At 35.8% G+C, this 24,954-nt stretch overlaps 2 protein-coding genes across 2 annotated transcripts; one reads left to right on the top strand and one right to left on the bottom strand.

The window, feature by feature from the left end:
• Window positions 1–123: 123 nt before the first annotated feature.
• Atg7 (Autophagy-related 7) lies at window positions 124–12,248 on the top strand. The gene is made up of 11 exons (XM_089641670.1): window positions 124–485; window positions 594–789; window positions 3,056–3,514; window positions 3,600–3,706; window positions 3,788–3,932; window positions 4,042–4,200; window positions 4,473–4,661; window positions 8,715–8,933; window positions 9,133–9,248; window positions 11,137–11,431; window positions 11,930–12,248. Exons 1-11 carry the CDS (start codon window positions 298–300, stop codon window positions 11,960–11,962), a joined length of 2,106 nt encoding a protein of 701 aa, XP_089497796.1. The 5' UTR covers window positions 124–297; the 3' UTR covers window positions 11,963–12,248.
• A 1,885-nt stretch (window positions 12,249–14,133) lies between these two features.
• On the bottom strand, window positions 14,134–24,455 carry Elp1 (elongator complex protein 1). The gene is made up of 8 exons (XM_089641660.1): window positions 24,043–24,455; window positions 23,371–23,596; window positions 19,434–21,975; window positions 18,997–19,166; window positions 18,641–18,857; window positions 16,239–16,443; window positions 14,693–14,834; window positions 14,134–14,346 (listed from the first exon to the last, which is right to left on the bottom strand). Exons 1-8 carry the CDS (start codon window positions 24,370–24,372, stop codon window positions 14,285–14,287), a joined length of 3,894 nt encoding a protein of 1,297 aa, XP_089497786.1. The 5' UTR covers window positions 24,373–24,455; the 3' UTR covers window positions 14,134–14,284.
• Between the last annotated feature and the right edge of the window lie 499 nt (window positions 24,456–24,954).

Here is a 24,954-nt window from a genome sequence, read left to right as displayed (position 1 = left end):
AAGAATTTTATTTCATTTTGAAGGCAAAGGAACTTGTGGAGAAATTGTAGGGAATTTGAACATCTATTGTGGGTATTTTAGAACATGTGCATTTGCAACCCTGGTCTACAGTCAAAGCAGTCAAAGTGTCAAATGTGAATCTATCAAACTGTGTCAAAGTCATCAAAACCGGTATAAACAACTGCAAAAAATAAATAATACCATTTTCTCAACAAAAATAATACAAGGTTACAGTTTGTTTTGAATAGCGAAATATAAAAAAAATAAGTTTTTTTTAATTCTGAAAAATCATTTGCAATGGAACAAAGAGTAATTCAATACAACACATTCTCTTCGTTTATTGATCCTAATTTTTGGTGTAAGCTCACTCAAATCAAATTGGACATCGACAAATTGGAGGAGAAAAGAACACCCATTTATGGGAGTTTTTCTTACCAGACTACCATTGCCAGTTTGTTTGAAGTTAATTCAGCCGCTTTCAACAGGTAAATAGCCCTCACATATCTATAAATATTGTATCTCGCAGAATAAATATTGTATATCTTCAAAATGAACATTCATGATTGTACTATTTTTTTGATGATTTTGTTTAGCACTCCAGAGAGACAAAAGCTCAATGTGTTATCGTATGGAGCCCTGTTGAATAAGAACACAATTGATGACTTCAAGGATTGTGACAAAGTTGAACTGTTGAGAGACGAAGGACGCCTACTCTGGAAAGACATTAAAGATGGCAGTTGCATCGAGAAACCCAATCTTCTATCCAGATTCTTCGTCCTGTCCTTCGCTGTAAGTTGTTAATTTTCTGGTATATTGTAGGTAATTTTTTTTGTGTTATATTTCGTGAAATATTTCAAATAAAAATTAGTCACTAGCATTTATCCCAACGGGTTAATAGCCTAGTATTGATGTTCAAAGCTTACTAAAGAGAATTTAAAGGTAATGCTCTAATTATTATTATTTTTATGCTTATATTATATTTTAATTTTAAATATATTATTATGTATTTTTAATTTTAAATGTATTATTTTCTCTTTAAATGTATTATGTAGATTATATTTTCATATTATAAAATGAAGGCCTCAGCACGGGCAAGCCACCCAGTGAGGCCTACATTACTAGAAAACTTAAAATGTAAAAAATATTGTACCACATAAAATAAAATAAATTACTATGTGTAAATTCTCAAACAAGGGTGACACAAGGGCGCTGCCAGCTTCCAAGTTGGGGTAGGGCAGCTTAAGTTTTTATAGAGCTTACAGGGAAGGAACAAGGAAAGAGAGTAGTCAGAATAAACTATATATTTACTTACAAGTTGGGCATACTATGTTTATGGGCCCCTTTTAAAAACCGTAAACCTACAGGAAATTTATTATAATTAGGGGGCGACACATTACGCTATACGCATTGTGGCATTGCCTTTTTTCAGCGTATTGATATTGATAGTGTATAGCGAGATAGCTTCTCGACATCTGTTCGAGCTGAAACTCGGCAGATACTCTTTATCAATGACAATGCATTCTATAAACTTTTGGTGGCAATCATGTACACACACATGAACATATATGTATTTCTTTGAAATTCGATGATATTATAGTACAGGGTTTTCCAATAAGAGGTGTTATTTTGAATAGCCCGCTATTTCGGCAGATGTTACTTTTGAAGCAGTCATTTTTTGACATTTGACAAGTAGAAACTACGCCATTAATAAAAATGGAACGATACACGCTTCAACAACGCATTGAAATTATTAAAATTCACTTGAGTGAATCAAATGCAAATCATCTTGAGTGATGAGGCCCATTTCCACCTCGGTGGCTTCGTCAACAAGCAAAATTGTCGCATCTGGGGCTCGGAAAACCCAAGAGTTATTGTTGAAAAGCCTTTCTATCCTCAACGTGTGACTGTTTGGTGCGATTTATGGTCCGGCGGAGTCATTGGACCTTACTTTTTCGAAAATGAGGCTGGAGCAACAGTTACGGTGAATGGATCGCTATCGAGAGATGATTAATGATTTTTTATGGCCGGAATTGGATGGTATTGATCTGGACAACGTTTACTTTAAATAAGACGGCGCTACGTGCCACACAAGCAACGAAACCATTGATCTTTTACGATTGAATATCAAAATAACACCTCTTATTGGAAAACCCTGTAGTTACTATCAGTCCTACCCGATCGGCATTTGGTGAGGTTAGTAGAGTTGTCGACTCCAGTTCCTGGGTAGGAAGGTTCAATACTTATTTCAAATATTATTTTTAAGTTTTAAAGGAGATTTTAAAATAGATAAGTTACAGCAAATATCCTATAATATTAATAATGGGTCTAACTCCAGTAAAATATTGGCAGTATTAACAATGCTGGCCACTAGTGTAGCATATTGACGGTGACAAACCTTTCAATGGTGGTAAATTGAAATTATTTAATTCTCGATGGCGGTGTTTTGCACTTTCTAATTTGTATTTTGTTCAACGTTCATTAAAAATATATACAAAGTAGTTCTGTGTGTGCAGTTTACGGATGCCAAACAGTTTAGTAAGTTGGTGAAATATATTATGAGTTTGTTAAACCCCAACAAATAAAATGTTCTCGATTACATAAAAAGTTAACAGTTTAGTAAGTTGGTGAAATATATTATGAGTTTGTTAAACCCTAGCAAATAAAATGTTCTTGATTACATTAAATGCGAAATCTACAAATAAGAAATTAAAGAAAATTTCTCACACTGATATAAGTTCTCATTAGCTTTTTAAACCATCAAAAACCGAGTTAATTTTGTGTGTATATATGAGCAAAAAAATCAATAAGGTAGTAGGTAACTTATTAGTTAGGTTTTTATTTCGATTTATTAACATAAAAGTAAGAATATATTTCTCATAAAATCGAAATGTATGAAAGAAATCCAAGGCCGCCGCCAGGAGGCGCTAGCGTAGCATCCTGCCATCAAAATGTATGGGAAATGTTAGAAGTTGGAGGTATTATTAATATTACAGGGTATTTGATTTTAGTAAAAAAAAGATATTTTTTTACGGATTAATTTTTTTTTCTTTTTCAGGATTTAAAAAAATATAAGTTTTTCTACTGGTTCGCATTTCCTGCACCGAGCCATCCTTTGGTTTATCTTCCCGAAGAAGCTGTTCCCCTCAAAGACAAATATAACAATAACCAAATCCAATCTTTAATAAATTCATTCAACCACCTCGATGTTGAACAAAAGCCATATTTCTTCATCGATGCAACTGAGAATGGTTTGACTGCGCTGCCTCTTTCTCATGCCATCAATGTGGGAACGCAAAATGATTTCTGTAATACAATTGAGGTTACAAATATTTGTTTTGGCTTCATTGACTGCAGTAATAATGAAAATCCGGGATGGACTTTGAGGAATCTTATAGCTTTATTGGCTTACCACTGCAAAAGCGTTAGTGGTAAAACTGTACCATTTGTTTCTCTACGAATCAAACAAAATGGCAACTTTGATGACAGCGTGGTGTTCAGAGTTTTCTTTCCTCACGTAAGAGTTTGCAATCACCATAATGTTATTATATTTATTACTGAGTTGACGCTATAATCTAATTCTTTATTTAAAACTTTTTCAGGATCTGGATGGTAATTGGGGGAAAGATTGGGTTGGTTGGGAACGCAATGAAAAGGGGAAATTTGGACCTCGGTTTGTAAATATGGCTTCTTCAATGGACCCAATCAAGTAAGAACATGTTTTATACCAACAGCAAAACGATTACATATTATCGACACTATGTTATATCAAAATATCCAATAATTTTAGGCTAGCAGAATCGTCAGTGGATTTAAATTTGAAACTGATGAAATGGCGTCTTCTGCCTGATTTGAACCTGGACATAATAAAGGAAACAAAGTGTCTGCTTCTGGGATCTGGGACATTGGGATGTTGCGTTGCAAGAAATTTATTGGTAAGCCGAGAAGATCACCATAGAAATAAAAATATATACATGCAAACAAAATATTATTCAGAAATTCTCCCTTAAAATGTTAATAATATTATTTGTTTTATATTTTCAGGCCTGGGGAGTGAGGCATATTACTTTTGTCGATAATGGCAAAGTTTCATATTCAAATCCTGTGAGACAAAATCTTTTCACACACGAGGACTGTTTGAACGGTGGGAAGCCCAAGGCAAAGGCAGCTGCAGATAACTTGAGAAAAGTTTTTGTTGGCGTTGTGAGTGCATTTTTGTGGACTTTTGCATTTCCTCCCTCCGACTTGTCTCTTCAAAACCAGATTTCACTTACATATTTGCATCCCCAAAGATGACATTGACCCTAAGGGAAATCTCAGTAGGTATCTTCTGTTAGGTAGGAGATTATAATAATTGAGCTTCCGAAGACTTTAATTTATTTTATTCCCATATCTTTTGAAAGGATTGGATTTAAAAATTTTAAAAAATGTATGTACCTAAAACTGATCTTAGTCTTCAATTTTTATTTATTAAGCATTCCACCGGCATTGCTATGCACATTCCAATGCCCGGTCATCCCGTCGGTGACTCTCTAAAGGAGCAAACTCTGAAGGACATCAACAAGCTAACTGACCTCATCTCTTCTCACGATGTCATCTTCCTTCTGCTGGACTCCAGGGAAGCTCGATGGCTGCCCACTTTGTTAGCCGCTCACTTTGGAAAAGTAATTTCATAATAATATATATTACCTTTTTTAATGATAAACTAATGTTTATAAGACAAGGTTTTATGTATAGCACAAAGGATAGCAAATAATTATAAGCAATAATTAGTCGCCTGAAAAATCAATAAAAATTGAAAATATCTCCCAAGTAAAAATACATAATAACTAGACATCAGATTATATGCACTAACAAAGTGCCAAAATATGCATGCAAATATGCACTAAAAAAGGCCGAAATATGCACTAAAAACTCATGATTTGCCCAAAATATGCACAATGCAAAATCAAAAAACCATTTATATTTTTATATATTTTAATTAAAGACCGTACAAAAACAGCGAAATATTCTTAAAATTATGCATAGTTTTTGTGACATTATACAACTAAGTATTTTTCCAAATTTTCGAGCTCAAATCTGTGACGTTTGCCACCCAGTATTAATTTGTAAGCCGAACACGACCTCTCTACGTCAACTGACCTCATTGGACAAAATTTAAAATTTGGCGCCATTTCTGGAGATATCTGTTTAGGCAGGGTATGACCTGTGCCGTTGATGTAGGCATTAATGTTCTTCATATCTTCAAGACAAGGGTTTTTAAGCAAAATAGAGTTTAACTTTTTACGAATCTTTTCTGATATTGAATTAGGAAGGGCGTTGGCGAGTTCGATCATTGTTTCCAGTATTTCTATTGCTTTAATTAGAGGAAGGTTTTTTGTTTCAATTTTTTTTATGGTATCTGGTAACTTGTGGAAATGTGTTGAGATGAGGGCGATATTTTGTTTAATGGATGCGTCTTCAAATGCTAGCTTGCTTGAATGAATTGCAATGGCCTCAGAACTCAGAACTGTCAAATTGCCCAACTACTTGTTTTACGGCCTCTAAATTTTCAGCATAGAATAATACTGCATTTAGCCAAGTACCCCATCGAGTAATTATGGGTTCTGGCGGCAACGCTAGATTTGGCAATTGCTCTTTATAAGACTGCACACGCGACGGTGCTTTTAAAAACACTTTTTTTGTAGAGGAAATCAATTTATTAACATTCCCATAGTCTTGCCGTATCTCTTCTGCAAGGCGATGAAACCCGTGAGCTAAGCAGGTAATGTGTAGTAAATTTGGATAAAAAGTTTGCAAGGCTTGGCCAGCTTTCACCATGTATGGCGCAGCATCAGAAACAAACATGCAGATTTTTTCATTCACAGAACAATCGGGAAACAAAGATCTTATGGAATCATTTATGAAACGAGCAACAGTTGAATGATTTGTTTTTTCTAGGATTTTACAGGCAACCAAGTCACCTAGCTCCCTATACGTAAATGATACCTCCCGCTATTAAACGAAATATGCACGATTTGGGAAAAAAGGCTGAAATATGCATTAACGTCGTAATTAGAGAGTTATATGCATTTGCATATGCAAATATGCAAATGCATATAATCCGATGTCTAATAATAACTAGTACATATTGAATCATTTGGCGGGTTGGTAATAAGCCGACATAGCTCAGTGGTTTCAGAGCACCTGACCGGACATCAGTAGGCACGGGTTCATTTCCCGTTGGCGGCATTTATTTTTACTCGGGAGATATTTTCAATTTGTATTGATATTTCAGGCGACTAATTATTGCTTATAATTATTTGTTACCTTTTTAAATGTAAATACGAGTCTTATGGTGGGATCCCTAATTTGAGTAATGTTGTGGGGTGAAGGAAATGAGGGGGGACATTTCCATTCTGAATAGAGCTCTCACCAGAACGATACTGAGAGTATATACTGAGAGTACACTGGAATGTGGATACAAATTGAATTTAATGTGGCCATGCTGAGTATCGAACTCACAACCTCTGGTTCCTAAACCAAGGGACTTACCATTCCGTCACGGGGCGGGCAAAATTATCAATTGGTTGAAATACATATTTTGTAAAAAACAAAACATCCACTGTGCATTGTGTCATCAACCTTTTACATTTTTAATCGTTTAGATCATGGGTGGCCAACCTTTTCAGCAGCCGGGCCAGATTTTAGAATTGAGATTTCCTACCGGGCCGTACAATAAAATTTATTTTATTCAAAGGAAACAAGAAATGTATTGTTTTTTTTAGAAGATATAACAAAAATGAGAATCAAACATATTTATTAGATTAGAGTTAGGCAATAAAAAAAATATAATAAATTTTAGTGAGACGTCAGAACTAAGTACATCAATGTTGGTAACGATTGATGTTGTTGCTACACGCAAACACTTTTCTAAATGCTCATCAGTGATTCGTGTTCTCATTTGAGATTTAATATGCTTCATAAGTGTTTCAAAATAGCAAAATCATCGATAGAGCATGTTTGTAAAATGCAGGATATTTCTTCTTGTCCAAATATGTTTTGTAAAACTCTTCCAAACCAACCTGATTGAACTTCTTCTTTAAATGTTCCATAAACACATTTCACAATGTTCTATTTGTAAAATTTCTTGCAATAAATTCACGTCTGCGGAGAATGGCGTTGCAAATGCAGCAAAAAGCACACAAAGCTTTTTAAAATCTTGAAATTGGTTTTCAAATTCTAGGTTCAAGTCGGATATCAGCGAAGCGATTTATCTGCCGCCATTTGTGTGACGTCTGGCTGCAATAACATGTAGGAAAGTGCACTCACATTTTTGTCCTTAACTGTTGTTCCCAAAGCACAAGTTTCATTTGGAATGTGGAAAAAAGATCATACGTATTATTAGTTAGTTGATCTTTCCCTTGTAGACGAGTATTAACAAATTTAGATGGCTAACTATATCAACCAGAAATATAACAACGAAATAATAATCAACGAAAATCGATTCAATGTCAATGTAACAGCTTGTAACAAATCTCGGGAGCAAGTAGTGTCATTAAGTGGATACAGTGCCGCTAATTCTTATATTTTGTTAAAATGGACATCAACACCCCTGATAAAAATCCGTGAGGTCTGTGCTTTCATCCAATGCTAGAGCATACAATATGAACTTGGATGCTTGATTTTTCAGATTACCTTCAATATGTTTTCCAATGTCGTCGACACGCCTAGTGATGGTTTTTAACACAAATATACCATAGAAGAAATTGTCACGATAGTTGAATCAATATAATATTGGACAATTTGTATAGCGCCGCTTTTGTGAGATATCACCTCAGGGGCGCTGTACTGAGATACTTCCATATATGAGATATGATAAGAACTACGTACGTTGGAATGTTCTTTTGGTGGTTTTATGTACACTGGCTCCGCGGGCCACAAGTAGACACCCAGCAGGCCGCATGCGGGTTGGCCGCCCTTGGTTTAGATGTAACGACTCAACTGAGACACAGGGCATCTCAACGATTCTGCATGGACATTTTTAAAGTCACTTACAGACAGTTTAGCGACTATCTTTTGACGCAATATTTGTAAAGCTCTCCCCATGACCTTTGTACACTTTTCCTTTGTTGTATTTTCCTATCAACCTTTACTAGTTATATTATTACACTGGTATAATGTCATTTTTTACATGTTTGGTATTTTTGTTAATCACTAATTATTAATTATTCTGTATGATATTATGTACACTAAAACCTCTATCTATCGTGTTTGAAGAGTCCTATTGAAATACACTATGATTGTGGGAAAACAATGGATGCAGGAATATAGATAAAAGCTACTTACATACTTACAGATTTTTTTTACTTTACTAGAAAGTTAAACGTAAGCGCGCACCGCTGTTTTGAATGTCTGACGACAATTAATGTCAGAAGCGGCCGCCGGCAGTTATTGATTGAGTAAAATAGTACAAAAAGTGCACGCTCTGAACGATTAATGAGGTGAAACAATGCGTAGCGGAACGATCGATGTGATCTATTTTTGTGAAAATGATTATTTACGGAACAATCCATGGAGATTTCACTGTACTTACCGTTGCTATTTGTTATTGCTACTAAACTTGTTTATGTATATTTTTTACCATTTCTCTTTTACTGTACCTTCCTTTGTTCTTCGTCTGTAATCTTAACAATTTTATTTAGACTGGAAATATATAATTTTAAAAAATTGTTTAGCTGGTTATCAATGCAGCCCTGGGTTTTGACAGTTATCTGGTCATGAGGCACGGCATATCTACGGAAAGAACGGAAGATTCGGAAATGGGAATGAGTGTAGATGAGGATTCGCACGGAGAATACGCCGGAACATCTTCTTCACAGGATATCAGGAGTCACTCCATTCCAGGTCACATGCTCGGATGCTACTTTTGCAACGATGTCACCGCTCCGGGAAATGTAAGTTTAATTACATTCAATAATCTTCTTCTTTGTGTACTCTAAATATTCATATGTATTAGGCTGCCGTGTTAACCTTCACAATGCTGGCCATTTCAACGTAACCTATCTGATCAGGCGGCACCTTTTCCTCCGCTTCGTCTTTCATCAATCTTCCCCGGATTATCAATTATGACTAATTTTCGATGTTTATTTTCAGTCGCAAAAGGATAGAACTTTGGATCAGCAGTGCACAGTGACGCGGCCTGGAGTTGCAAACATCGCTGGGGCTTTAGCCGTTGAAATGACTATTGCTATTACACAACATAAAAATAAGTAAGTCAATCACTACTAAGAACCACCTGTATGAAGAACTGTAACAAAAATTATTAGCACTGTTAGGGAATATGTAATTGAATTGTGACAAGAGTTCTATTCTGTATGATGTACCTATTAATACATATTTAATAATAAAATCACATTTATTGAGTGAGCGTAGCCAAGTCCTGTTTTAAAGTAGTCACTTAGCATTTAACCTGTCTTTAAATTTGTTTATACTAGAGATCCCAAACTTTTTTGCCCCTTCATACGAACCACTTGAGAATTTTTTTTCCATGGCCCCCTACCTGCCGAATATTGAATGTTCCTAAACCTATATCAAATGTGATTATCATTTCTTTTTTTCCATGGACCACTGCCTGCCGAATATTGAATGTTCCTAAACCTATGTCAAATGTGATTATCTTTTCTTTTTTTCGTAAAAAGATTCCCTTCCCTTGCCTGCCCAACAACAATTCCAACGCTTTAAGGTACTTTTCTGATAAAAGAAAGTTGAATTGCCTGTACGGAAAAAATAATATTCTTCTGTGGAAAAATATTTTTGTATGGGAAAGCAATGAAATTTGGAAAAAAGTTATTTAACTTTTTTACCCAAAGTTTGTGCAATTTACCCCTGGACAACCTGTAGTTCCCCAGTCTTTATACTGTGCAGAGAGGGCGCATATGGAGGTGTTACACAAAATAAAAATGAAGTCCATAAAGCAAGATCAGAAATGGTAATTTATTTCTGAAGCTAGAACTGCCCCTTCGTTAGTTCTTCTGGTCGTATGATATCCAATTCTTCAATGTTCCATTTCTATAGTCAAAGAGACAACAAACCTAGTTTTTAAGTCGGCCTGAAATACATTTAAATGTTGAACGTAGACCAAAGCGTCATTTCCCCGGACGTTAGTCAACGACAAGTTGGGGGACTGGAAAAATTCGCGCCTTCCAATGCGCAATGTTTTGCTTCAATATATTAATTCAGACAAGAAAAGGAACGTAGACTCTATACCTCAATAAACAATTTTACGAAAGATCAAATAAGTAATTTCTGTGTCTATTATTATGTAAAATGTGTTATCTGCGTTAGGTGTATTATGTCATTAACGGAACGCCTGAATGTTGATGATGACTTAATGTAAATGGCAGCCCGCAAGTGTGGAGGAGGAGGAGGAGGCCATATAGACCACTTTGGGAACCTGTGGTTTATACAATCCTTTTCCAGTTCGAAATGGTGGCCGTGTTGAATACTGTCCTTTTTATCCCGCTAGAATTAGCACGAGCGTGGATTCTTCTATGAGCTGTCAAATCAGAATAATCAATAAATATTATGGTATCTACCGGAAAAAAAATTAAAAAAAGTGTTGTTATTAAGATGGTGACGTTTCTTTAGACAAATTGCATAACTCCCCATCTATATTAATAAAAATGTTCTTTTATTAAAAATCTTAAACATCTGAAAGTTCTTCAACGATTGCTTTGAAATTTTGACACAACGTTGTATTCGAATACGCGTGTGTTTTTATACACCTATATTATATAGATGTCATCTGTGACTGGTAAAAACAGGCTTTTTAAAAAAACAGCACCGTCTGTTGTACAAACATGTTTTTTTTTAAACAGCGCCATCTTTTGGACGTAAAAGCAACAAACGCTATGGTTTCTCTATCTGCACATACAGACTGAGCCACAGCAACGTGTAGCGGAGTACAGCTAGTTTGAAATAAAATAAACTTATGAGGAAATTTATTAAATAAGAGAAATTTAGAAACATACTTTTGTGGATGCGAGGTCTACTGTTCACAGAACTGCTAGTAATAAATAATAAGACAGATTCAATTCTTTTATTTGCCACACATATTTATGCCAATGAATCATCAAAATTGTAATTTTTGTTTATCAGGATAAATGCGTCAGCTCCTTATAACTTAAACGAGAAAATGAAGGAACAAGAGGATACTGATGATGAGGGCATCCTCGGTTCCATACCTCACTCCATCAGGGGTTTCCTGTCCACGTACCAGCAGGTGCTGCCCTCTTCAGGGAAGTTCAAGCAATGCATTGCGTGTTCCCCTTTCGTCCTGCAGCTCTACAAGACTCAGAATGTGGACTTTTTAATGCAAGTGTTTGGCAGTGCCAAGTACTTAGAAGACGTTACTGGCCTCACAGACTTGCATGCGGAGGCTGATAATGCTGAGGTAATTTGATATTACATATATTTAATCTGTAATGATGCATGTAACGCCCTAGTGGCCATTTCCCCATAAACAAACATTTCACTCTTACGGACTCACCACCTCCGTGGTCAAGCTTTTAAGATCATCCACTATAAATCCTGAGGTAGCGGGTTCGAATCCCAACATCTGGAGACCAGGTCGGAATAGCAATATACTTCCCAAAATTCCTCTTCCTATTATCCTTCCATTACCGACTCCCTTCAGCTTCACAACATACCCCAAATGGGGGTGCCATAGTCCCACTAGCTCCAGACAGGCGCAGTGGAAACTCTTGCGCAGTATTCACCTAAATAAAAGAAAATAAGACATGACGCCATATTTTTCAATAAGAAAAAATAAAAATGTCAAGTAATTCAAAATGGCGTTCATGACAATGTTGAATGTGACGGATCAAACAACCGGACTATGCTTATGAAAAAGATTTTATGTAAAAATAAACAAATTAATGTTTTTTTTTAGGTTTGGGCACTCAGTGACACAGATGAAGAATAACAGATTCGTCCATTCAAAATGATGTTTCAAAAAACGCATTCGCCATGCTTCATGTTTCTGTGACAAGTATGTTTAATTGCATTTTTTGACTTTTAAGTCAATGCCAATGCCGTAGACGCCATAACAAGTCACTAAAAATATTTACTGCAAAACATTTATCAATATGTATATGCTTTAAATACTTATTAACTTGGAGACATTCTCTAATTTTCAATATGTATCTTTATTTACGTACAAATTAGTAAATTAACTAATCTCATTTTTTAAATTATAAATAAACGCTCAAAGCTTGTATAATTTTTTTCAATATTATTATCCAAAACAAGTACCTATAGATTGACATACTTATCTATGCATGCAGGAGAACAGACAATTTTTTTGTTATATGGACAATATCCAGCAGCCAGGTCCAGGGCCGTTTTAAGCTGTGAGGGGGGCCCTAGGCCACCCCATTTTCGTATCCCAGGGGGTGGGGGTGGCTAGAGAATTTCAAAGAGAAAAATTTCTCCAGAATATCACCTTGGCTCCCTGGCAAGTTGGCACACAGCAGGGCCATCAATATTGAGGCTGTTACCGTGGGATTAAATGGCAACAAATAAATGTAAGGATGGATTTATATCTAGAAATAAAAAAAATATTTAGGAATACTAAAATGTATTGTAACCCAAAGACATAATAAAAAAAGAAATTAAATAGAATCCTACTATTAAATCTGTCTTGCAAAGAAATAAAATGATAAGGTGTGATATCAGTTGGTTCTTAATGCGAAGTAGTAGGTTCCGGTTCTTCACAGCAATTGTCTCAGTTTATATTTTATCCAAAAAATAATGCTGTAGCTCATTACAAAATAGCCTCGCACTGCTGGTCTCCAAAAGGGTCCCTCTTAACCATTCAGGATCGGCAGATGTCATCCGATTCAATCAATCCAATAGTCAATGCTCCATATGCATAAGCTGATGCTCACAAAATTGGCGAATGTGTTCGTCGAACCTCAGCCAAGAGGAATGCCCACTGCTCTCAGCTGGTGATCAAAGAATGGCCACTGCTTCCAATGCAAATCACAGATTCTTCCTCTATCAGGTTTGGCAACTCTCCAAGTCAAAATTCCAGGGCTGTCAATTTGGCCAATAGCAAAACAACAATGTGTAGGTACTTAAAGGTCCAACACACCAAGACCATAGATGTGATGTAAGTAAAGTGATGCACACACCTTGTTACAAATCCTATATGTAACAAGGCCCCCTATTTGAATGGCATCACTAAAAAAAACTACAACAGTGAATGTAAGAACCCTGCAGGTTCATCAAGAATAAAAACCAAGAAATGAGGAAAGGATTTTAAAATCTAATCTAATGATGAAGTTCACCGAAATATGGTTAACAATGTGTCTAAAGCTTGTAAAATGGGATCAGCTTGCTCACGATTTGGGGTTGCTACCCCTACTTATAATATGTCCAGGAAATTATACCTAGCTTGTGATGCACTGCAATAACAGTTCGGGTAATTAATTATACCCAATAATAGTTAATTAATATTGATGCACTGCAATAAAAGTCTGGGGAATTTCACCTAGCTTTAGATGCACTAAAATTATACCTAGCATTTGATGCACTGTAATAACAGTCCGGGGAATTAAACCTAACTTTTGATGTACTGCAATATCAGTCCAGAAAATTATACCTAGCTTTTATGCACTGCAGTAATACTCCAGGAAATCATACCCAGTTATTGATGCACTGCAATGACAGTCTGGTGAATTACACCTAGCTTCAGATGCACTGAAATTATATCTAGCTTTTACGTGCATATTCCAAAGAGTTGAGTATTGGAACATTATTCTATGTATTATTTTGGAGTGATTTATTTTTGAGATATTGTGCTGTGTTGTGCAACCTCCTTCTTTAGCCAATGTTTCGGACAGCATGATTATGAAAAGTAACTATCTTTACTATTTGTCTATCTTTAGCGTAAATATACAGGTGTCTGAAAACTAGTGGTACAAGCAGGAACTAAGGAATCTACACCCCACGTCGTGGATAGCCCAAAAGACACATTTTTTTAAAATATTTTGACAATTAGGTATTTTTTTCTATTTTTTTGGTAACTTTAGGGTTGAGAAACTATTGGAGCCATTAAGGAAGAGAGGTAGGATATTAAAAATATCTTTACAGTCATTTTCGCAAATAATATTTCAAATTATTATTTACAATAAATTATAATATTCATATAAAGACAAATAATTTTAATTCAAACTTGCATTAAAACAAGATTTTCAGGTATAATGATAAATACAACTAAAATCCATTTTGGAACGCATTTTTCTTAAAACAATTCGACTGTCCATTTGATTTCTTGAATAACTGGAGCTATTCTTATGTGAGGCTCTGAAAAAATGCAGAAAACATATTATAATGCATGCAACTGGAAATTGTTAGTTTTGAAAATAAAAAACCTTTTAACCTTTGGAATGCCGGATTCCTGTGAGCTACGACTTCCGTCTATAATTTCATAAAACTCACTTGTGTTGTACAAAATGATATTTTTATGAATTGTGTAATCTTATAATATAAAGTGTACACGTAATTGATCTAAAGTAGCAGTGGCATCTTGGTTGTCATCAGTGATGATATAACTGGTACTTACACTTTCGGCAGCCATATTTGAGGGCAACTTATCTCCACATCTTCCAAATCGGAAACTATGGCTAAAGAAGGAAAAAACTTAACAAACCTAATGTTAACTGTGAATCTATTTCATCAGTAGCATCTTGGTCATCATCAGCCTTATCAACTTCAGAGACACTTGACAGCTCCGGCAGCCAAATGTGAGGGAAGCTCATTTCCATCTCTTTAAGTGTATTTTGAAGGCGAGTCTGAAAAAAAAATCTATATAAATAAAAATGTAAATGTTAATTTCTTCAAAATCTTAAATCTCTGAAAGAGTACACCGAATATACTTCGAATATGCGTCTTTTATATACTTATATTATATAGATGTCACCTGTGAGAGTTAAAAACATGCTTTTTTTTAAAAACAGCGCCATCTGTTGGACGTAAAAGCAAAACGCGCCATTGTTTCTCTATCTGCACAGACAGACTGAGCCGCAGCAACGCGTGGCGGGGTACAGCTAGTATGTAAAAAAATTACATTTATTATGGATGATTATTTTCTGATTTCAATCCTCCTGCGTATATCTCTCAATGGCCGAAGTACAAACATAACTATAATTTCCTTTCCTTTAACCCGCCATCACTCGCGCGGGGTGCTGTCAGCACCCCAAGCATTTTGTTATGTAAAAATGAATAATACTTTGTCTAGTTACGAGTCCACGCGTCTCAGTACCTTCAAGTGACCTTTAAACCCGTCGACTCGGGGAGGGAGGGGCAGTGTGGCGCAAAGCGCTTGCAACGTGAGGACGTGTCAAAATTTGCGTGGGGTGCTCACGATACCCCGCGTTATACTTTTGCGGTGGTTACTTTATTAGGTTTGTTACGATAAATAAGAAAATTTTATTTGATTTTGTTAATTAACCCTTATATTCATGATTTTCAATGAGAAAGTTTATGTTAAAAACTAAGAAGTTGTTTTTTTTTGGTTCTTTGAGGAAAGATCTCAATATTATGACTAAAAAGGCTGATTATTATAATTTTTTGTAGAACAGTAATAAAGGTGATTTATAAAGTTTACATTTTTTATTTACATACGTCATACAACACTAAATAATAAAATGCTGGTATAATTCAATTAACTGATACTATGTGTATAAAAATTTACTTTGAGTATGTGGGGTGGCCACAACACCCCGTGAGTGCTCACGAGTCTAAAAACCGCGCGGGTGATCGAGGGTTAATGACGGATTACATTGAGGTTTTACTGTGATATTGGAATAATCTAGGTGTAGACTCAAAACTACTAGATTGATTTATTTTAAAGATTGTTCTTATTAGTTCCAGGAGTGTTGAAATGGTACAAGAAGTAGGTGACGCCCGAGGAAGACTTACGCATTATCTCTGCACTGTAATGAGATACAGAGTCAAATCAATGTAGTTTTTAACAGTAACAACGTGGTATACCTGCTTCATGACACTACATGAAATGCATCAAATAATTATTAGTGGTAAAATAACGCATATGTATTGAATAAAGAAAGGGGTGTAAGGAGAATGTATGACGTGGAAGTGAAAGGTAGAAGAAATCGAGGATGTCTGGGGAAAACACGGCACTATCAAGTGAAACAAATAGATCAGGTTAACCAGGTAATAATTGTGATACCGACCTGTAAATCATCCACTTGGCTGTCCTTCTTCAGCCATTGCAGGACGAAGTTGATTTCAGACACGTCGCGCCGCAGACCAAATGCCGTGGTGGCGAGGGAGTGGAGCGATCGCACCAGAGCGATGTCTTCATATTGTGAGCCTTCCTTCAGCGACACCAGCTTACGTTGATGCTTACGTCTATTTTTGCTTGAGCGCATGCTGCCCCTAAAATATACACGCAACTCATTGAAAAATGAACTGAACAGGAAATCCCTAGATGTGTGATCTGTACTGATTCAAATAAAAACTGATGTTGTCAAAATACATAAGACCTCTGGACTCCTAGATCCAACAGTCCCTATATCAGTTAAATTGAAGGAATGGGCTGTAGGAAAGGATTTCTTAATGCAGGCCATGAAGAGGCCCAGATTAAATGAGGTGCCGGTAGCCAAAATGAAGCCGACATCAACAGTGGACGGATGTCACGCACATGTTCTGGTGCGCAGGGGATCAATGCTGTTACATCTTTCCAGGAGGCTCCATTGAAATATTTCTAGAAAAGGCTAGCTAACAGCATGCCTAGGCAAATGTTCTTCCACCTGTGTCCTCGATAAGGAATTAGTCGATTATAAAAATATATATATTGTGAATATTCTCCTTCTAACTTATATACCAGTTATATGCAAATGAAACACTTTGTATACACCACTTTTCTTTGTCAGGATAATGAAAATGAACTAATTAATTAAGCTGTTGGCTTTGAAACATGTAGATTATTATTAATTAAAAATGGTGTATACAAAGTGCTTCACTTTCATATAATTAAAATGATACCATAAAGTAATTTTGTAACTGTAGAAGAAATTAAATACCAGTATTATTTTACAAATTTCGATTTCATGGTTAAAATAATTTTCAAAGTTTGCATTTTTTAATGATTAAAATCTGACTGGTACGTGTGACATCATACATGCCTTGGTTTTGTCGGTTAACAGTAAGGTCAATACCACTCGGGTCAGTATGAAAACAAAAAACCAAGTTAAATATTTAGCAAGATTTCCAAAAAAACATAATTTTTTTGAATTATGCGAGTATACACACAAATTGTTCACATTCTTAATGCACGCGGCCGGCTAACGCGTGAGGTTGCGGTTTAATTGCTATCAGAACCCACTGAACAATCAGAGGGCGTTTCAGAGTCTCATGGTTTTAATAGTTTTTAAAAGACGATTAATTAATTCTGCATGTATTTACATATGTATAATAAAAATTATATATTCAGAATCAGCGCTTGTTGATCTATATTAGAGGTTCCCAAAGTGGTCTATATGGACCCCCAGGGGTCGATATCGGCATGCTGGAGGTCTATGTCAGCGAGAAAAAAATTTGGGGGTTCACGAGATTCAAATGGGGGTACATACGAGCCGACCCCCATTTACCTCAAGTAAACATTTAGGAGTTCCGTAAATGACACAATAGACCTAACACAAATATAATAGACTGAGAAATTACTTATTTGATATTTGTATTTTTATATTTCGTAAAGTTATTAATTGAGGTATATAAATAGATTCTACGTTCCTTTTCTCGTCAGAATTAATATATTCAAGCAAAACATTGCACATTGGAAGCCGCGAATTTTCCTAGTTCCCCAACTTGTTTTTGAAAAACGTCCAAGGTAATAATGACGTTCAACATTTAAATGCACTTCACACAGACTTCAAAACTATGTTTGAGGACATTTAGACTATGGATATGCAACGTTGAAGAATCGGATATCATGTGACAAGAAGAACTGACCGGAATAAGCACTGACAAAGAATTTAAGGGGCAGTTCTGTAGGGCCATCTACAGAAAGAAATTCCCGTTGCTTATCCTGCTTCATTTTCATTTGGTGTAATACCTCACAAGGGTGCCCCTGTCTGCACAATGTAAAGACAGAGCAACTATACCGCCACCCGGTTGTTGGGCAGGCAAGGGAAGGGAATATTTTTACTAAAAAAATAAATGATTATCACATGGGACGTTAATAGTTTTAGGAAAATTAAATATTCGGCAGGCAGGGGGTCTAGGACAAAAAAAAATATTTGGCAAGTGGTCTACGGGGCAAATAAGTTTGGGAACCTCTGATCTATATGAATGTATATTTTTTAAGCCATAATATTTTTCTCTCAAGTTCCTTTTTATAAAAACGTAAAACAATCGGTTTATGTTGTTTTTTTATTTGAACGTTGATATTTGTTACAATGAACTGACAATAAATTGTCAAATGCCAACTCCAATGTGTAGAAATTTGAATGACAAAGTGGGCAGTTTGATGAATGAATAAATTTGTAGATTATTTCGCCGCACTGTATTTGGTAGCTCCGGTCAATTCAATTTTGCTTTTATGATCATTTGTATGTAAAAAGATATAATTTACCGGGAAGACCTAGAGGTGGTGGATTGCGCAACGCTGCTCTTGTCAGAGAATAAATCACAATCTTCATGAATGTCTTCACCAGTCTCCACCATTTCTGTTTTAATTTTTCTGACAACTCGTAATCTGTCTCTCTGTTGTAGGAATTGTTCTTGTTTGTCCTTGATAGTAGACGTCAGTATGTCGTATTGTTCCATCAAAGCATTGAGAAGCGTGCCCTCTGTAAAAAAGCACGATTACAAATTTTGTGCAGTTATTGTTCCAATACATTATCCTGAACACATTATTAATACATATGTATAGATGAATCTACATAGAAAACTACAATAGCTAATTTGTTTTGTAAAAATGTCTCTCACCTATTAAATCTGTTCTTTTAAATCGTTTACAGATGTTCAGTGCTTTCCTGTACATGTGTCCTTGTAGAGAGCACGAGAGCAATTCTTCAGGTGAAGCATCATCAGAGTAGGATAGCAATTCTAAAGCATCAGAATACCTCTTGTTTTCTTTCAACTTTTCCATTAGCTTACTGGAAAATGATAACAACAATTGATTGATGGTTATTAATTAAGCTTCCTTCCAATGTGGAGGTAAGTTTTTTAAAGGCGCATTCTGGAATATCATTTAGCAAATACACTGGCATTCTAAGATGTTGTTGGTGCCTTCCTTGAGATTACACAAATAGTGTAACAGGGTGCAGGGTGATCAAAGTGACAGAACCCAACCCTTCAAAGTGGTGCTGGAAAACTAATTGATTAACACAAATTAAAGCAAAGATAAATTAGGACATATCAACCTCTTCAATTCTTTCAACTCCTCCTTAGAAGGATTCAAGTCCTCGACTAAATTCATGACAGCCTGCCAATCAGCGGCCTCAGTGAAGGCATCTACAGCTTTCTGGAAGTGACCACTTCTTTTATACATAATACCAGCCTCCGAGTACTTTCTCCTGGCTATTAAGTAGTTGGCAAAGTCCTCTGCACATTGCTGGAACAAGGGGTGTGTTTCCGAACTGAACATGTATAAAGCGTCTTTATACAAACTGTGCTGCTTTATGAATGACATGAGTTCCTTTTCAACATCAGTTTCCGATTCATGATTGCAAACATATTTTACCAAACACTCCAAAGCTCTGTCATGACGTTTCAAATGTTTATTAATGGTGTACTTCCGGTAATCGGGGTCCATCTTTTTCAGCTCATTTAAGTATGGAACATATTCTTTGGGATCCTTCTGAGACTTGCTGGCCACGAACATAACGAGATCGAAGTCATATAGCCCTAAAGCGATATCGTACAAACTGTTGACATCCACCAACAGTAGTAAATACTTCATAGCCTCGTCTGCGCTGATCAGAGTCGCGTCATCTTCTTTCCCGGGTTGCAGCTGAATCATCCTTATCATCAACAGTGCACCTTCTAGATCGAGACGTGTATTTGCTTTGACACGAGCCGTTAGTATGGGGATGGCATTTTTATTTCTTTCGTTATCTAGTTGTAGATATTTCATCATGGTTGCGCAGATTAAAGATATTTTTCCACAAACAGCTCCATTGTCATTACTTTTTGGGCAGTTGTACGAGCTTGCGTACATAGTTTCAGTCACGTTGACATCTTCTAGATCTGTTATAAATAGGCTCAACCATGAAGCATTATCTATTGCAGTTATAAACATGGGAATATTCTCTGTGAATTTTTCAGGATTGTGATCATGTATTAAATTTAGATTTATTCTTTGTTTTCTCATTAAATCGAAAGCCTTGACGTATTCACATTTATCGAGGAAATTGCCAATCAGTTTGAGTGACAGGGCACGCGGCTGTATGGCCTCAATGTTTCCCCGAGGAAGTTGCATCACAGTCCTGGAATCACAAGCGACTGCTGTTACTAATTCTGAACCCCTTTCTAGTTTCCTCTGTGAAACTGTTGCATTTACATTACTCCTTCCTTTATTTTCAAAATGGCTTCCAAAATGTCGGATATTCATATCTTTCGATAAGGGACAGCACAATAGTTGATGTTGCAGGGTTGTCAGAAGAAGGAAATCGGAATGTACAAAGAAAGAATTCACATTGTTGGCCACTTCTTTATCGTCTATGTAAAATCTATGTCGCTGTGTCATTCCAAATAGAAACACAGTTGGACTCTCGCCCGGCACACACAAACTACACACCTCAAACTGGTAGCAGCATTCAGGAAAGGAGAAATGATATTCTACTAATCCCTTAGCCTCGGAGAATGAGAATAGCTTTCCAGAAGAGGACTGTACCATTGCTTCTGTATTTGTAATACAGCTCAATCCCACAATTTCATCATCTATTGGAACAGTACAGGCGAGGTTCAAATCAAATTTATCATTGCAACAAATTGCCAGAAGAAGTAAATCTGATTTTGAACCATTAGAAGAAACACACATAATGGTATTATTAGCAAGCCAAAGGAAGTGACTTAATGTGCGTGGTGTTTGAATACTCTCCTTCAATGACGCTGAACCTAAAAGCTTAAATCCAGAGCCCATTTGTTGTGTTTGTGCAATGTACAAATTGAATGATCCATCATCCAGTAATGCCATGAAACTGTTAGAATCAATTAGTTCTGTTAAACTATTATCAATTACTGAATTCGGTCCAAAAATTATTTGATTTACATTGGTATTACAATTTAGAGTAAATGCGGCCATTGGAGGAGGAATAACGGCTTTTCTAAACAAAGTTACAAGAATATTCTTCCCATCAATAACACTAACTAGAGCATTATCTTGTTCAGTTTTGCCAGTACTTATATCGGTACACCATACCCACTTATATTGAGAGTAGATTCCGCCACTGAGGAACATATACAGAAGCTTTCCATTTCCAGTGGAATTGCTATCATCCCACGCCATGGCAGACATAGTGCAATCAGCGGGGAATACAAGTGATTGCTTCAGATACCAATGATAGTTGTTGACCGTATAATTCAGTAAGAATGATTGACAAGACGCAGTTTTCTCACACCAAATGCTGAGAACTTCTGAATCTGCACTCCACGATAACTTCTTTACAGAAACATCAGATTTCATGAAAGGCAAAACAAACTCCCCGTGTTTCAAGCCATTCTTTTCAAAAAATGCAACCACATATTTGTTTGGAAATTGTTGGGTTGTAGCTATCAAATTGCCCATAGGTCTCCAAGCAAAACGGCACTCAATACCAGCTTGTTTCTCACTCGTAAACTTTAGCACTACTTCTCGGTCAAATACTTTAAATGAGTATACACCGTTTATGTAGAAGCCAACAGCAAACATGGCGCCGTCCCCTCGCCATGTTACCAGGACATCATCTTTTTTAATAGCATCACCTTGAAAAGATAACAAATACAAAGATTTATTTAAAAATTAATAAATTAGAAGAGAAATTGTTGCAATTTAAATCAATGACAAGTCGGCGGTGTATATAGTTAAATCACTGGATAAATCAGAAAATATTCTATTAAATGAGCTGCCCAAAACTATAAGCATTTAAAAAATAGTATAATAACATCTAGTGGCATATTTAATCTTGGTTAATGATTTTAAAACAGCATATTGACCGTTTTACATTGAAAATAGAAAGAAAAAAAAACATTCAGTGTAAGGAAGCATGTATTATTTTAGAATCTAAAGTTAACATAGGATAGAATTATTTATTTTGAAGGCTATCGACAGAAAATGCCAAAATGTAATAAAAGTTGAATTGAATGTTAAACAGTTGAATAGAGCTGAAGTAAATTATTGTATTTTCTTAACCCATTCCATCCGAGCTGCCAAAATTTAGGGCGTGTTTATTTATACGTAAAAAGTATTATGCATTGACACCCTACGGATTTTTTAAAAAACTAAGATGGCTGAAAGATAAAGGGTTCTTTCATTCTAGATCAGACGAATCAAAGGATGTTTCTTGAAATAATCAATATTAAAGAGTTCTTTTTTTTCTATCTATGGGTAATTCCCGCATTCTGTGATTCATTTTACTTTATATTGAAGACGATTGAATCTTAACGAAATCGAGGATATTCTGGCAGAGTCTGATGAATCAGATATTTAAGACTGTACAATCGACGACCTTGTGGAGCGATTTGGAATCAAGATTTATAAACTTTGCGAGTCTAACTCGGGGTACTGTTTCGATTTATACTGGGAGTAAAGAAGGAGTGCGAACGGTGCCAAGTAGCACTGCATGACCCAGAGTGCTTCAAGGAGTACCACGCTGTACAGAATGTAGGCCAAGATGGTGTATTATTCATTTATATTTAATGTTTTGTGTTGTATATTTTTTGTGCTATTGTATGTTGAAAAAAAAAACTATTTATTTTTTACATAAATACCAAGAGTGATTCAATGTCAACATAAATACCAAGAGTGATTCAATGTCAACATAAATACCAAGAGTGATTCAATGTCAACATAAATACCAAGAGTGATTCAATGTCAACATAAATACCAAGAGTGATTCAATGTCAACATAAATACCAAGAGTGATTCAATGTCAACATAAATACCAAGAGTGATTCAATGTCAACATAAATACCAAGAGTGATTCAATGTCAACATAAATACCAAGAGTGATTCAATGTCAACATAAATACCAAGAGTGATTCAATGTCAACATAAAGTAAAAAAATTAAATTAAATACATAAATAAACAAAAAAAAGTTATGGCATTTTTACTGCATTAATAAATTCGGGGAAAGTTGGGTAAATAGAGCTTTGTATACCAGATTCTTCCATTACTGTCTTTTGTTTGGCAGCTTCTTTTCCTTCGGAGCCATGAAATTGTGTTTCCTTTTTTCCCCAACCGACTGTCATAAATTCACCATCTCCAAAAGTGTCAGCGTCGAGAGAAACTGTGTTTATAACTTCCAACCTGCAGTCTGTGAGGATGACTTTATAGTCCCCTGTCACAAACACCAGTTGCTCATTGTCTGGACTGACTTGCATAGCCTGGAAAGGAATAAAGTTAAAGCAATCAGCGTTGAGAGAAATTGTGTTTATAACTTCCAACCTGCAGTCTGTGAGGATGACTTTACCGCCCACTGTCACAAACGACAGTTGCTCTTTGTCTGGACTGACTTGCATCGCCTGGAAAGGAATGAAGATAAAAGTGTCAGCGTCGAGAGAAACTGTGTTTACAACTTCCAACCTGCAGACTGTGAGGATGACTTTACCGTCCTCATTGTCTGGACTGACTCGCAATGCCTGAAAAGGAATGAAGTTAAATATTGCTAGTGAGTACTGTGAAGTAGCTGACCACTTTCTTTACATCAAATAAAAAGCAATATCAGTTAATAGAATTGGCTACAACAGACCATAAATATATCATTTGTGCTGTCCCCCACTGGTGCGGACTTATCACATTATAATTAAGTAGTTTATAAAGAATAACTGACCTTTATGCCCTTTTCAAAGATGCCAGCAGCATCAACCAGCAACGAATCCATATCGAGCCGCATAACTTCGCCTGTGTTTGCCGCACATAATAGAATACGCTCAATAGAAAAGATCGCGATGTTAACAATACTTGCGTCGGGCAACGGAATCTCGTTTTCCAAGTCAAACAACAAATTAAACTCTTCTGTCACGGTGTTGATTTTAAATAATCTCAAATTGTCAGAGACGATTATTTCATCGGTGCTGTCGCAAAGGGGTATAATAATGCGAACCGAAGCGACATCAACATATTTATGCCATTTGTGGCATAACAGCTTTAGATTCTTCATTCTAAAAACTAAAGACGTAGAGAAGAAATAATATTATCGTGTTTTGCACACACGTAGTTTCACACACAACACACGTTATTTTTGACAGCTAGACCATAAATAAACCACACATTAGATCGATATCTTCGGGTTTTTTGTATGGAAAAAGTTTGTATACTTCTTAACCACGGATATAGCCTACGGAGCGGTGATAATAGACAAGGTAGAGAAAACTCAAGGCCATTTAAAAAAGGTGTAACCATAGACAATACAATTTCGCTCAGTCATTCATTCTTTAGCCTAAAAAAATATTTTAAAAATAAAAACGTCCTAGAAGAAGAAAAATATCAAAAATCAAAATGAGAATGTTTTATTTATGATCAAAATGTTTCCTGAGGGTAAGGTTCATCTGACAAACCATTGTACTAAGAAAATGAACTTTCACAGCTCATTTTCTTAATAGAAAACTTTGTCAGTGGAAACTTGTTAATCTGGGACGAAAAAACCCAAAAGTAACAAGAAATTTGAATAAATGAAAAACGAAAAGAACAGTGAAGGCAATTTGCAAAACGTGTTTGTGCTTATCTACGACAGTCGAATTTT

The sequence above is a fragment of the Hesperophylax consimilis genome, chromosome 2 (genome assembly GCF_061612785.1).
Source record: "Hesperophylax consimilis isolate HC1 chromosome 2, BYU_Hcon_1.0, whole genome shotgun sequence".
NCBI lineage: Eukaryota > Metazoa > Arthropoda > Insecta > Trichoptera > Limnephilidae > Hesperophylax > Hesperophylax consimilis.
The sequence above is the reverse complement of the archived record's forward strand: the minus strand, read 5'-3'. Positions and strand labels throughout refer to the sequence as shown.

What these genes read in the sequence shown, in the direction of transcription:
- Atg7 (XM_089641670.1), top strand. Translation starts at nt 298, where the DNA reads ATGGAACAAAGAGTAATTCAATACAACACATTCTCTTCGTTTATTGAT. An exon ending in AATTCAGCCGCTTTCAACAG is followed by an intron (nt 486 to 593) that starts GTAAATAGCCCT and finishes GATTTTGTTTAG; the next exon opens with CACTCCAGAGAGACAAAAGC. An exon ending in TCTTCGTCCTGTCCTTCGCT is followed by an intron (nt 790 to 3,055) that starts GTAAGTTGTTAA and finishes TTTCTTTTTCAG; the next exon opens with GATTTAAAAAAATATAAGTT.
- Elp1 (XM_089641660.1), bottom strand. Translation starts at nt 24,372, where the DNA reads ATGAAGAATCTAAAGCTGTTATGCCACAAATGGCATAAATATGTTGAT. An exon ending in GAGTTGAAAGAATTGAAGAG is followed by an intron (nt 19,167 to 19,433) that starts GTTGATATGTCC and finishes ATCATTTTCCAG; the next exon opens with TAAGCTAATGGAAAAGTTGA. An exon ending in ACCACCTCTAGGTCTTCCCG is followed by an intron (nt 16,444 to 18,640) that starts GTAAATTATATC and finishes TGTATATTTTAG; the next exon opens with GGGCAGCATGCGCTCAAGCA.